The following is a 13,206-nucleotide window of genomic DNA, read 5'->3' as shown; positions in this document are numbered from 1 at the left end:
ATGAGGTGCTGTGGAACACAGGCAGGATAATGCTGCTGCAGTTGTCTTGTTTGTGGGCTTCCTAGAGGCACTTGGTTGGCCACTGTGTGAACAGACTTGGACTTGATGGGCCTTGGTCTGATCCAGCATGGGTTTTTCTTATGTTCTTATGTAACACTGTTGCTTTAAATGCATACAACTGGCATGGAATACACAACAGATAAGAACTCAAGCCACAGAAATGAGTGAAACAGTTCACAAAGATATCCTAAAGAAACATAAGAGGGTGTATCGAGATATCTCTAGCCTCCAGCCCTGAGCTTTTCTCAGAGAGGGTATGAACTTACAGTGGTGCCTTCCCTCAGGGAGTAGGTGATCTTCTCTTGTGTTCCAGCCACATTCAACACGGGAGCAATTTTACTGGATGCAAACCTCAGTCTTGGCCTGCAAGAGAAACCCCAGTGTTATTTCCAAGATATATGTTAGGACATTTATCACCTGCTACTCTCCTCTGAAAGATATTATCCAGATCTGTTTAGAAGAAGAGTTGGTTTTTATATGATGACTTTCTGTGCCTTTTAAGGAGAATCAAACTGGCTTACAACCTCCTTCCCTTCTCCCCACAACAGACACCTCATGAGGTAGGTGGTGCTGAAAGAGTTCGGAGAGAACTGTGACTTGCCCAAGGTCACCCAGCTGGCTTCATGTGTAGGAGTGGGGAAACCCGGTTCTCCAGATTAGAGTCCGCCACTCATGTGGAGGGGTGGGGAATCAAACACGGCTCTCCAGATTAGAGTCCACTGCTCCTAACCACTACACCACACTGGCGCCTAGCTACTGAACACCTGAAGATGGGCCACTGAATGTGTGAACTGAAAAAGATGACATGGCATGAAGTGATATGATAGTTCAGAAGAGTTACACCAGTTCACACATGCTTTGTCATGTTAGCTAAAGGCAAAGTGTGCTGTGGGGTCACAACTGACCCATGGTGACCCCATCGAGTTGCACCTTATGGGGCTTTCAAGGCAAGAGATGAGCAGCAGAGGTGGTTTGCCATTGACTACCTCTGCATCTTCCTTGGTGGTCTCCCATCCAAGTACCAACCTTGCTTAGCTTCTGAGCTCTGACAAGATTGGGCTAGCCTGGGCTATTAGAGCTGCTACCTTGTCCACTAGCAAGCAATAAATATTTGCACGTGAAGCAGGCTCTGGGGTCCCAGGCAGCCTCCCGTTCAGGCTGAACTGAAGCAGTTTTGGATGGTCTTTCTTAGAGCTTTGAAGGAAGAGAACAAGCACTTTGAGGAGGTCACCACAATGCCTCAGGAGCATTTCATGCATCTGTAGCTGTGAGGGTCCATCTAAAGCAGCAGCATCTTTCCAATGGTGAACCCATGAAGCTGCCTTCTACTGAATCAGACCCTTGATCCATCAAAGTCAGTATTGTCTACTCAGACTGGCAGCGGTTCTCCAAGGTCTCAAGGCAGAGGTCTTTCCCATCACCTACTTGCCTGGTCCTTTTAACTGGAGATGCCGGGGATTGAACCTGGGACCTTCTGCATGCCAAGCAGATGCTCTACCACTGAGCTACGCTCCCTCTCCTCTGTTTTATCCTCCCAACAATAACCCTGTGAGATCGGTACTGTTGGTCATTTGTTTTTAGGGTTTTTTTAAACCTCTTATTTGAACACAATGCTGCTTTATACTGAATCAGACCCTTGGCCCATCAAACTTGGTATTGTCTGCTCAGACTGGCAGCAGCTCTCCAGGGTCTTAGGCAGAGGTCTTTCACATCACCTACTTGCCTAGTCCCTTTAACTGGAGATGCCATGGATTGAACCTGGGACCTTCTGCATGCCGAGCAGATATTCTACCACCGAGCCACTTCCAGGAAGTCCAGAAGTATGAGATGAAGGCAGGAAACCATAGTGCAAACATTCAGCATCTTAGACTCAGGACTTCGAGTTTTGCGCTGGAAATGCACCTTGGGAAGCGGACAGCACAGCTACATTCTGATCTACTTACTAGGAAGCAAGTTTCATTTCAGCGGGATTTGTTTCCAAACATACATTAGACCAGGCCGCAAACTAAACTGCAAAATTCTCTCTAAGGAATCTATAAGCAGAAAGAGGCCGGAGTAATTTGGAGGGGTCTTCTGGCTTCTCGAAGTAAAAACTCTGTTTACTGCTAAGGAATGCCATTTCCAGCCAAGGTATTTTTTTAAAAAACACACCAGATTCCATTTTGTTTATTTGATGGCTTTAATGAAGTGAAATCTTGTTCCAAGAACAGCGTCCCGGATATAGCCGCAAGCGCCGCTGCTCACCCTGTTCCAACCAAGAATCCCAGCCCAGCCCAAACGGATCCAGTCAGCTTCAGAAATGGCAAACGTTTAACATGGACAGTACCGGTCCACCGTTCCCCTGGATAAACAATGCTAAGTATCTTCTGGCTCGCATATCTGGTGGCCTTTGAAGAACACACAATGCTCAGGGTAAAAATAGTATTAGGACAGGACTCTTTGGCTTCTCCAAAGAATAATCTCATAGGATTCATGTCTCTGAAAATGCTAGTTTATGCACGGAGCTGAAGAAGAGTTGGTTTTTATATGCCGACTTTCTCTACCACTTAAAGAAGAATCAAACCGGCTTACAATCACCTTCCCTTCCCCTCCACACAACAGACATCCTGTGAGGTAGGTGGGGCTGAGAGTGTGACTAGCCCAAGGTTACCCATCTGGCTTCATGTGTAGGAGTGGGGAAACAAATCCAGTTCACCAGATTAGCCTCCACCGATGTGGAGGAGTGGGGAATCAAACTCAGTTCTCCGGATCAGAGTCCATTGCTTCAAACCACCGCTCTTAACCACTACACTAGATTCTACCATGTTATGAGGGTGTTGAAGATTGTTTGGCTGTTCTCTCACACTCCCTGAATGCAGAAAAGTAGCACATTAAGGAGATGTTCTGTCTCCGATAGGCTTGCTTTCTATCAGCATGTTTGGCTGTTCCCTCACAACACTCCCTGAATGCAGAAAATTAGCATATTAAGGAAAAAGTGCTGACTCCCTGACAGGCTTGCTTTCTATCAGCAAGTATCGCATTTTTGACAAGGGAGCATTATTCAAACAGGCACTCCCTCCCACCTGACACAGAAAGACACTAGTGACCATCATACAGTTCTCATAGATTACCTCACGCAAATCCTTGGCCATCTTTACTTAAAGGTAAAGGTCCCCTGTGCAAGCACCGGGTCATTCCTGACCCATGAGGTGACGTCACATCCTGACGTTTCCTAGGCAGACTTTTGTTCGCAAGGTGGTTTGCCAGTGCCTTCCCCAGTCATCTTCCCTTTACCCCCAGCAAGCTGGGTGCTCATTTTACCGACCTCAGAAGGACGGAAGGCGGAGTCGACCTTGAGCCTGAAACCAACGTCCGTCGGGATCGAACTCAGGTTGTGAGCAGAGCTTTTGACTGCAGTACTGCAGCTTAACACTCTGCGCCAGGGGGCTCCTACATCTTTACTTAGGGGCATACAAAAAGAGAGGCCAATGCAGAGCACTACCGAACGGCCATCGCTTCACAGAGCCAAGCAAAGGGTAGGACTCCTCCACAGGGAAGAGGGTCAACTTTAAAACAACGGGACTGAGCCTCAAGGGTACCCTTACTTATTTGACTTCTGGGACTTCCCATCCACTTCTGCCTCGCTCAGCTCTTCTGTAGGGCTCTGAGGTTCAGATCTGGGGAACGCTGTCTTTAAGGTGTCCACAATAGCGTTCATCACAATCTGAAAGAGATCACAAGGAGGGCCGAGAGTTGAGGCACCTGCTCCAGAGAGATCAGGGTCATCTTAAGATCGTTCACCACACGGCCCTTGTTATGAGATGCACCAAGAGATGCTATGGGCCCCCAGACAAAGGTTCCTTATGCGCCCCTTTCGTGTCACATTTGGGATGTTTTAATGTTCAAAAAGAAAATACACAAGGTATGCATCATGACTAGTATCCATTTTGACTAGTAGCCATAAACAGCCCTCTCTTCCATGAACATGTCCACTCCCCTCTTAAAGCATTCCAGGTTGGCAGCCATCACCGCATCCTGGGGCAGGGAGTTCCACAATTTAATTATGCCACAATTAACTCCTGCCGGATCTCCTTCACAGGAGATGCCGGGGATTGAGTTTGAGACCTGCATGTGAAGCAGATGCTCTACCACTGAGCCGCAGCCTTATCCTTACTAAGTGAAGCGCATTATATTTTCCTCACAGGAAGAGTCGGCGGAACAAAGGGCCTCATGGACAAATGACACATTTTGTAGTTTCCCGACCTCAAGTCAGCAGCAATCTCCCCAGTCGAGAACTCTATTTCTAAAAGCATGGAAGGAGGAAAGGTTTCTTGCCTCTCCCTTTGTGCATTTTCCCTGAAATGAGCCAGGAGGGAACTACTCACTCAGATGGGGGACCCAGGGTTCCAAAGAGAAATTCTGCAAGTCACCTACAACCTGGTTAGAAATGTAAACGTTTCCAAAAATGTTGAACGCCCTCCAGGGGAGGGTTTTTCTTCTTGTTGTTCCCCCGCCCAGAAAAAAATGGATACTGGGGTGGAGAACTGAAATATATGCAATACTTACTTTCCTGTGAAACCTTAACTACTTCTGTTGATTTAACAATAGGAAACACATCATTTATAACTTAGTCAGCATATAAAATTGTACCATTTGGGATATTTATGGGATTAAAAATTATAAATGTCTTTGTTTTCTGTGAGAAAAATGCATCGTTTATAACTTAGTTAGCATTACCATATAAAATGGTACCATTTGGGATATTTATGGAATTTAAAATTATAAATGTCTTTGTTTTCTACGAGAAAAAAAGCAAGTATATCCAATAGTTGAGAAAAAACTGCAGATTGCTGCATCCAATGTTACCATTACAAGTTTCTTTAATTTTTGCCATCTGAGAGGTAGAAAAAGATAAAATAAAAGTTGAAGGTAGAAAACAAATTTTGCAGTAAACAAAAGGAAGTGTATTATTTGGACAGAAACTCTAATAGAGTCACAACAGATAGGACTTCCAGCTTATTTGGATATTAGGTTAACTGTTACAAAAAATTGAAAACACTGAACTCTTGTCAATGCTCCCCAAATTCACTGATTTTTCACAGCCCAGGGATTGAACCTGGAACCTTCTGCATGCAAAGCAAATGCTCTACTATTCAGCCACAGCTCTACCCTAAGGGTTTTAATTCTCGGTAAGGTTAGAAAGTGATAGAATTGGCTGGACTGAACACACTACCTTATCGATACGGGAGACCACAAAGGGCTTCTTGACAAAGGCGATCCTGGCATCTGTGTTCAGGGCAAGGAACTCCTGCATCTCTTCACTGTTGGTAATCTCAGGAATAGCACACAGTTGCTGAAAACAATCAGAAAAAAATGAGTTTAAGGGCATACCCAGCTTTGTTTTAACCAAGGATAGCAACGGATATTCCTAACACCAGCTAGAACCAGACAGAATCCCTAAAGCCAGCATGGTGTAGTGGTTAAGAGCAGTGGTTTGGAGTGGTGGACTCTGATCTGGAGAACCGGGTTTGATTCCCCACTAGGGCTATCGATTCGGTTCGTCACGAACCGAAAAAACGCCAAATTCCCCCCAATTCGGCGGTTTCCGGTTCGGATGGAACCGAACTAAAAAAAAGGCGGGAAAAAGATGCGCCGAATTCCAGCTGGAAGGCACAGATCTGTTTAAAGAGCCCCCCGCGCGCCTTTATGGAAGCCCCGTGAAGGCCCGCGGGGTGCCGAATTTTCCCCCGAACTCTGGATCTCGCGCTGAATTTCACGGATCCGAAGCGGGGGAGTTCGGACTTCGGCACGTCTCGAATTTAAAAGGGCCGAATTTTGCTGAAGCCGAACTTTACCGAATTTTTTTTTCCAACAGCCCTATTCCCCACTCCTCCACATGAGCGGCGGAGGCTAATCTGGTGAACTGGGTTGGATTCCCCACATGAAGCCAGCTGGGTGACCTTGGGCAACTCACTGTCTCGCAGCCCAACCTACCTCACAAGGTGTCTGTTGTGGGGAGGGGAAGGGAAAGTGATTGTAAGCCGGTTTGAGTCTCCCTTAAGTGGTAGAGAAAGATAATTTTTTCCCAACAGCCCTATTCCCCACTCCTCCACATGAGCGGCAGAGGCTAATCTGGTGAACTGGGTTGGATTCCCCACATGAAGCCAGCTGGGTGACCTTGGGCAACTCACTGACTCGCAGCCCGACCTACCTCACAAGGTGTCTGTTGTGGGGAGGGGAAGGGAAAGTGATTGTAAGCCGGTTTGAGTCTCCCTTAAGTGGTAGAGAAAGTCGGCATATAAAAACCAACTCTTCTTCTTCTTCTCCTCTCTGCTCAACTACACTTCCCCAGTTACTGTACTATGTAAAGCAAATGCATTTCCCTACTGTAGAAGCCTCAGCGAGGGGCTTTCTGATCAATATGGACACCGCTCACTCAATCATATATTAATTTTTTTTTTAAAACAAACATATTCCTCTCCTGCCTCACCCAGGTATCATCCCATTTTTTAAAAAGTGCTGGTCTCCAGGAACATTGGGAAATTCTACCACCCCATAGCAATACTTTTCCAGGTACAAATTCGACAGCACCACTTTCTCACTTAAACTATATGTGCAATTTGCAAGACGTTTAATAGCAAGAACTCCCTGGCACTCTCTGGGTTTTCTGCCCCCATTATAACCTGTTCAGAAATGGTGGCCAATATCTTACCCCTCCACCAAGAAGAAGAGTTGGTTTTTATATGCCGACTTTCTCTTACCACTTGAGGAAGAACCAAACCGGCTTATAATCACCTTCCCTTCCCCTCCCCACAACAGACACCCTGTGAGGTAGGTGGGGCTGAGAGAGTTCAGAGAACTGTGACTAGGCCAAGGTCACCCAGCTGGCTTCATGTGAAGGAGTGGGGAAGTCAGAACCTTTCCTGCAACCTAAGCAGTTGTCCTCCAGCTGAAGCGGTTCTTCTAAATTGGAACAAGGCTCTCAACTTGGTGAGCAGAGCGACAGCAAGCAGGTTAGAAAATCTCTATTACCACCACCAAACATTTCTTTAAAAAAAGAAAAGAATCCCTGTTAATTGAGATTTCCTTTTTCTTTTTCCGTATAACGCAAACACAAGTTCCCTGCTTTCCCTGCTGCTTTAAGGGAATCAATAGACATTACAACCCACGCCAATTAACAAATGGTGCCGAGACTGTATGACGGGGGCTTTGGAGGGGATAATTGATGCTTTGCTTACTTTGTAGCTGAACAACTTGTGTTGGGAAAGAGCTAGTGCCTAAGGCTAGTATTTTAGAAGAAGAGAAACGCTGGTTAGGAAAGTATTTAAACAGATTAAACACCTATAACATTGCCAATTAACAAGGGGGGAAGTGGTCTAAGAATACAGCTAGGCCTACTGGCTTTTTATAAAGAAAAAACCTCAATCAGATTTTCAGCACCTTCTAGTGAAGACAGTATTTGAGCCAGATGCCAGTGGAAGAAGAGTTGGTTTTTATATGCCAACTTTCTCTACCTTTTAAGGAGAATCAAACCGGCTTACAATCACCTTCCCTTCCTCTCCCCACAACAGACACCTTGTCAGGTAGGTGAGGCTGAGAGAGTTCAGAGAGAACCGTGATTAGCCCAAGATCACCCAGCAGGCTTCATGTAGGAATTCACCAGATTAGAGTTTGCCACTCATGAGTGGGGAATCAAACCTGGTTCTCCAGATTACAGCCCACTGCTCTTAACCACTACACCACGCTGGCTCTCAAGAAGGGTTGTTGTCAACTTTCTAGTTGGGACACTATGTTGCAACTGCTGCATCTACTAAAACGGAGAAGGAAGAAAACTCCCCACCTTCAGGAATGATTCCAGGAGGCTTTTTCTGGCTTCCACTTTATCTGTGTCCATGTTTCCAAACGGAAGATCAGGAAATAGCTTCTTTGGACCTTTTACATCTGGGGAAAAACAAAACAGGCCAATGAATTTTATATCATCTTGAACAATATTAATAAAATACTTTTCCCAGTGAAGTGTAGTGGGTAGAGCGGGGGGGGGGGGGCAAACCTAAGGCCCGGGGGCTGGACCCAGCCCCTTGGGAGCTGTTATGCGGCCTGCAAGCCAGTTGAGAAAGCCCCCCCATCCCGAGGTGTCAATTATCAAAGACTATTAATTAAAGGCAAATAAGAGTGTTATTGTTTTAAGCAGGTTTGTATTTTAAGTAAAATACAAAGTAAAAAATAATATCATTAATTGGCTTTGCCTGTGTCTTTGATAAAGTTTGTTATCTCCACTACCTGGCATTAAATGTTAAGGTACTGGATATACTACTCCAGATTTTAAGACTACTTTGTGACTGTGAGATGTTGACGTTTTATTTATGGCTGCAATTTTCCTTTGTAAGGCAGCCTTAAACAGAGGAAGAAGTTTTGCAGTTTTATATATTGTGGGAAGGAGGGAGGGAGGGAAAGAGAGAAAGAAAGAGGGAAGGAAGGAAGGAGGGAGGGAGATGTTTAGATGTCTGGCCCACTGTTGTTTTGTGGGTATACATTCCAATTCCATTCTTACTGACAATAACATTACTCCTTGGTCTTAAAAAACAGCATAACAAAAGGCAGCTCTCAGTTCTAGAAGACATGCTTATTTTCAATGCTGGGAAGAGTTCAACTGAACCCTAGATATTGTATGGCACCTGAAGGGGAGTGTTGGTGGGACTCAGGGCCTCTTGGCATAATTCTGTGCAAATAAATAAATACGATGCAAAAAAAATTGTTTGTGCTACACTAATTTATTAAAAATAAACACATAAAAGATATTGGGCTCAGTAAACTTTGTTGGGGGAGGGGCAGATCAGAAGGAACGTCACTCCTGCTATATATGAACAGTTTTAGAAGTAGTAGAAAAGAGCAAGAGTCTAGTAGCACCTTAAAGACTAACAAAAATATTTTCTGGCAGGGTATGAGTTTTAGAAGTGTGGATTTAATTGCTAAATTGTATTTTTGTATATTGATATGACATGAACTGCATTATGAAGGGACGGTTTGTGGTGTGAGCCGCTCAGAGCCCAGCTTTGGCTGGGCTCAGAGCAGAATAAAAATTCAAAAATGAATGAATGAATGCATGAACTGTGTTGTTTTCTGTTTCGAAAAGGTCAGCAGCCTAAAACGATTCTCGTAAAACAGACTAGAAGCAGTGTAAAAAAATAAATAAATATTTTTTTTTTAAGAATCTAAAATGTCGATACTAACCAATAAGATATGTTTAGGAGCATGTTGAAATTAATTGTATTTTAATATTACCAGCTATGCAATTGGCTGTATTTCCATCACTCGGTTTAATTCTACCATTTTTTTCCCCAGGAGGAGGATAGAAGGAAATAACAGTTTACCCTACATAAATATGTACGATTATTTTCCAGACTGCCTCCTTGCTTGTGACTGTCCGGTACTACTACAGAAGGGATATTTCTTGCAATCCTTTCCCTTTTTTTTTTTTTGCGCGTTGCTGCACCAAACAGAGAAGGTAGAAAAAAGCAAGGTTTGGTACTGACTTTTAATGAACTTCCGGAGATCCGGCTTCTCCTCCAGTCGGGTCTGCAGGTTCAAGAATTCTCGATACCGCCGGTTCACCGTGTGGTACGCCACCTGCTGGAGACTGCTGGTGTTCTCGCTATCCAAAGTCGTTTCATACTGCCGAAGAAAAAGGGGATGACTGCCTACTTGGCTTTGGAATGCAAATAACGTTCAACTCCTTTACCAGAAGTTGTACAAAAAGCCAAAAAAAAAAAAAAAAAAAAAACACAAGAGTTTTAGAGGAAGAGCTACAGAGACCTCTGCCTGAGACCCTGGAGAGCTGTAAAGAGAGGCTCAATGGTAGAACATCTGCTTGGCATGCAGAAGGTCCCAGGTTCAATCCCCGGCATCTCCAGTTAAAAGGGACTAGGCAAGTACGCGATGAGAAAGACCTGTACCTGAGACCATGGAGAGCCGCTGCCGGTCTGAGTAGACAATACTGGCTTGGCTAGACCAAGGGTCTGGTTCAGTATAAGGCAGCTTCATGTGCTCATGCATGTGTACAGAGTTCCACTTAAAATGATGGTATTCACTCCACAGAAAGCCATGCTCACAATTACTATCAACTAAAAAAAGAGCTCATTTATTTCCACACCTGGAATGAGGCCTGCCTCTCCAGAAGGGTTACATGTTCAAGGGGGAAACCACCTGCCAAGCGCAAGCCCCACAAAGCAAGGGTCTTGCCCCCTTTTCTGAAACTTGAAGGTGCCACATTAGGGAACAGCTCTCAGAAGAGCCACTGAATGTCACAGATTTAAAAATTACAAGCAATCCACACTTTACTGTCATATCGATAAGGCAGAATATGCTTTAACAACATATAAGCCTACCCGTACACTTCATCATCTTCGAGGGCCTTGCTTTGGTTGTCCCTGCCATCTGAAGCTAGACAGGTGGCAACCTGAGAATGGGCCTTCTCAGTCTCAGCACCCAAACTTTGGAACTCCATCCCCAGAGAGATTCACCTGTCTCCCTCTAAAAGTGTCTTTCGCCAGCAGGTGAAGACTTTGTTTCGTCTGGCATACCCCCAATAACGACTGGCTCTCCTTGTAGCACTGCTTCTGTTTTACTTGAATTATTTTATCTGTATTTATGATGACGCAAATGTTTTAATTAAAAAAAATATATTCTCCGCCTTGTGGACCCTGATTGGGTGCAAAGGCGGCATTAAAACGTTTTTTAATAAATAATATTGACAAAGGTTAATACTTGCACAAAATGGGAAGAAAAATACAATCCAAAAGAAGGAGGTGTGGCTGGAGCAGCTTTCAGAGTGTATTCGTCTGAGTAAACTAACCTGTCTTCTACACAGCCAAAAGTCCAAAAAATTTGAAATATTAAAAATATAAGAACATAGGAAAGGCCATGCTGGATCAGACCAAGGTCCATCAAGTCATGCGTATCTGATCCTGGAGAGAAAAGGTATGCATCACAACCAGTATCCATTTTTACTAGTTGCCATGAATACCCCTCTCCTCCATGAACATACCCACTCCCCTCTTAAAGCCTTCCAAGCTGAATGGTTTTTTGGCTAGAATGTGCATTTTGTTTGTGCTGGTATATTTTGTTGTTGTTCTATTTAGTAATTTCTGTTCTAGACTCTTGTATTGAATTTTATTTTGTTTTTTAAACAAAGTACATTAACAATGTTTTAAATAAATAATATAAATAAATAAAGCCTGCCTACCCATGCACAACATGAGCAGAGGAACTACTGACTTACCTTGACAGTATACAAGGTGTACGGGTGGAACCCTGTTCCACTGTGCTCTCGGGCTGTGATGGTGCCGGTTATCCGCAGGTTCTGGATGACCACTGGACCATCTGGGCTACTCAGTGGCTCAAAGCTGAAGGTACCCATGGGAGCGGTGGGAGAGGAGGACAGCAAGCTCGGCAGGTCCTGAGGGCTGTGGGCCAGGCTTTCAGACGACACCAAGTCTTTCTCCAAGTAGGACGGCCGCCTCAAGAAAGACTTCTGCGAGTCCTCCAGAAGAGCCGTCAGGGAAGCGAAGGTCTCCTCCTTCTCCTCAGCTGGTTCGATCTGGATGTCTGGGCACGGGCTTAGGGAAGGGCTCCGGACGTTGGCTTCCAAGCTACAGCCGGAACCGTCGTTCAAGAACCTGCTTTTGACTCCCAACCCCTCTTCTTGGTCCAGACGGTCAGGCCCTTCCAGGGGACTGAGGGGATCTGCGAGGAATTCCTCTGCGGATATGAGGACCACGGAGCCAGACTCCCTCCCTATATCCGACAAGGGGGACTCAATTTCCAAGCCCTCACAAGGGAAGAAGGACCCCAGAGTATCCGGCTGAAGGCAGGATGCAGATATGCTACTGGCTCTCCTTCCGTTCACATCAGCACTCAGTTCTCTGCTGGCAGGTTCTTTCTCTTCCAGCTGATGATACTCCAAAGCATCCATTGTGTCATAGACTGAAGAGTCGGAACCTCTGGGGGACCACATCCGTACCTCTGGGATGGCTTCTGATGGAAACGGCAGCGGCAATGAACTGGGCACCATGGGCTGGGGTGGGGAAAGGGCCGGCCTTGGAGGCAACCCCACTGTCCCTTCTTTCCCCTCGGCCGTTTTCCCACCAGCCTTGGAGAAGATCCCAATCAGTAGCAGGTTGAGCCAGTCGGGGTCCGCCATTTTGTTGATCATGGGCAAGAGCACGTTGCAAGTCACGAGCTCCACCACCACAAAGCGCCCAGTCCTGGTTCGCAGGTGCGGTTCAGGCACCAAGATGCGCAGCAGCAAGTCCACAATGCACCGGGAGTAGTCCACCTCGTTTGTGGGGCTCTGGACCGCAGTGTGTGGGGCTGACAATTCACAGTATTCTAGCCACAGCCGATCAGCTCTTTGAATTGGGTCATCAAAGTCTCCCAGTGTTGCCAGTTTTTCTCGGGCTTTTTTGTAAGCCTGCAGGTGGCAACCGCCGAGGAGGAGCACCTTCTGGGTCAACGCCTGCTTGTCCACCAAGGCCAACCGCCTCTTCAGCTCCTGGGCGAGGCCCATCATGGCCGCCCGAACCTCCCGCTCGAAGCTTTGCTCGCGGCTCACAGCCCGGTACCAGGAGGACACAAAATCCCGGATGATCTTCTGGATCATGTTCTCGATCTCTTCATCCAGCTGCTTCTCCGCATCTGGGTTTGGGGAGGAGCGTTCCAGGAGAAGGAACCTCTCCAGGTGGACCCGGTTGCGGGTCCCGATCACCGCCTGGGAGCCGAACCACCCGCCCAGCACCGCCAACAAGCCGGAGAGGATGCAGAGGAGCCAAACGTTAACCAGCAAGTGGACAACCAGCAGCCAGCCCAGGACGGCCCCAAAGGCCACCAGCTTCCGATTCCCCACCATGTCACTTAAGCTAGCGCCGGGCTCTTGGACTTTTGACATCTCCGGCCTTTTTCCTCTCTCTTTTAAAACAGCACAGACCTCCTCGCTGGTAAACAAAGGCTCCCAACCACGTGACGAAAAGCTGACATTTGTTTAAATAAGTGGTTCCCAACGTGGGCAGTACCACCCGCTGGGGGTGGAGGAGTGGGATTACCTAGGGGGGGCACCAAGAGGCAAGGGGGTAGCAGGGGGGCGCTAGAGGCGGGCCCCTTCACCTGCGTTGT

The 13,206-nt window shown here is 46.3% G+C and overlaps 1 protein-coding gene across 1 annotated transcript in view; it reads right to left on the bottom strand.

The window, feature by feature from the left end:
- SNX19 (sorting nexin 19) overlaps positions 1–12,982 on the bottom strand; it is a 41,658-nt gene extending 28,676 nt beyond the window's left edge. Inside the window, exons 1-6 of the mRNA XM_056860307.1 lie at positions 11,318–12,982; positions 9,573–9,711; positions 7,880–7,980; positions 5,273–5,392; positions 3,645–3,763; positions 327–423 (exon numbers count right to left, since the gene is read on the bottom strand). Of these exons, the coding sequence (XP_056716285.1) occupies positions 327–423; positions 3,645–3,763; positions 5,273–5,392; positions 7,880–7,980; positions 9,573–9,711; positions 11,318–12,982 (2,241 nt within the window). The remainder of the gene's footprint in view (positions 1–326; positions 424–3,644; positions 3,764–5,272; positions 5,393–7,879; positions 7,981–9,572; positions 9,712–11,317) is intronic.
- Between the last annotated feature and the right edge of the window lie 224 nt (positions 12,983–13,206).

This window comes from Euleptes europaea, chromosome 14, assembly GCF_029931775.1.
Source record: "Euleptes europaea isolate rEulEur1 chromosome 14, rEulEur1.hap1, whole genome shotgun sequence".
NCBI lineage: Eukaryota > Metazoa > Chordata > Lepidosauria > Squamata > Sphaerodactylidae > Euleptes > Euleptes europaea.
Note: the sequence above shows the minus strand (reverse complement) of the source record. Positions and strands in the feature narration are given on the sequence as shown.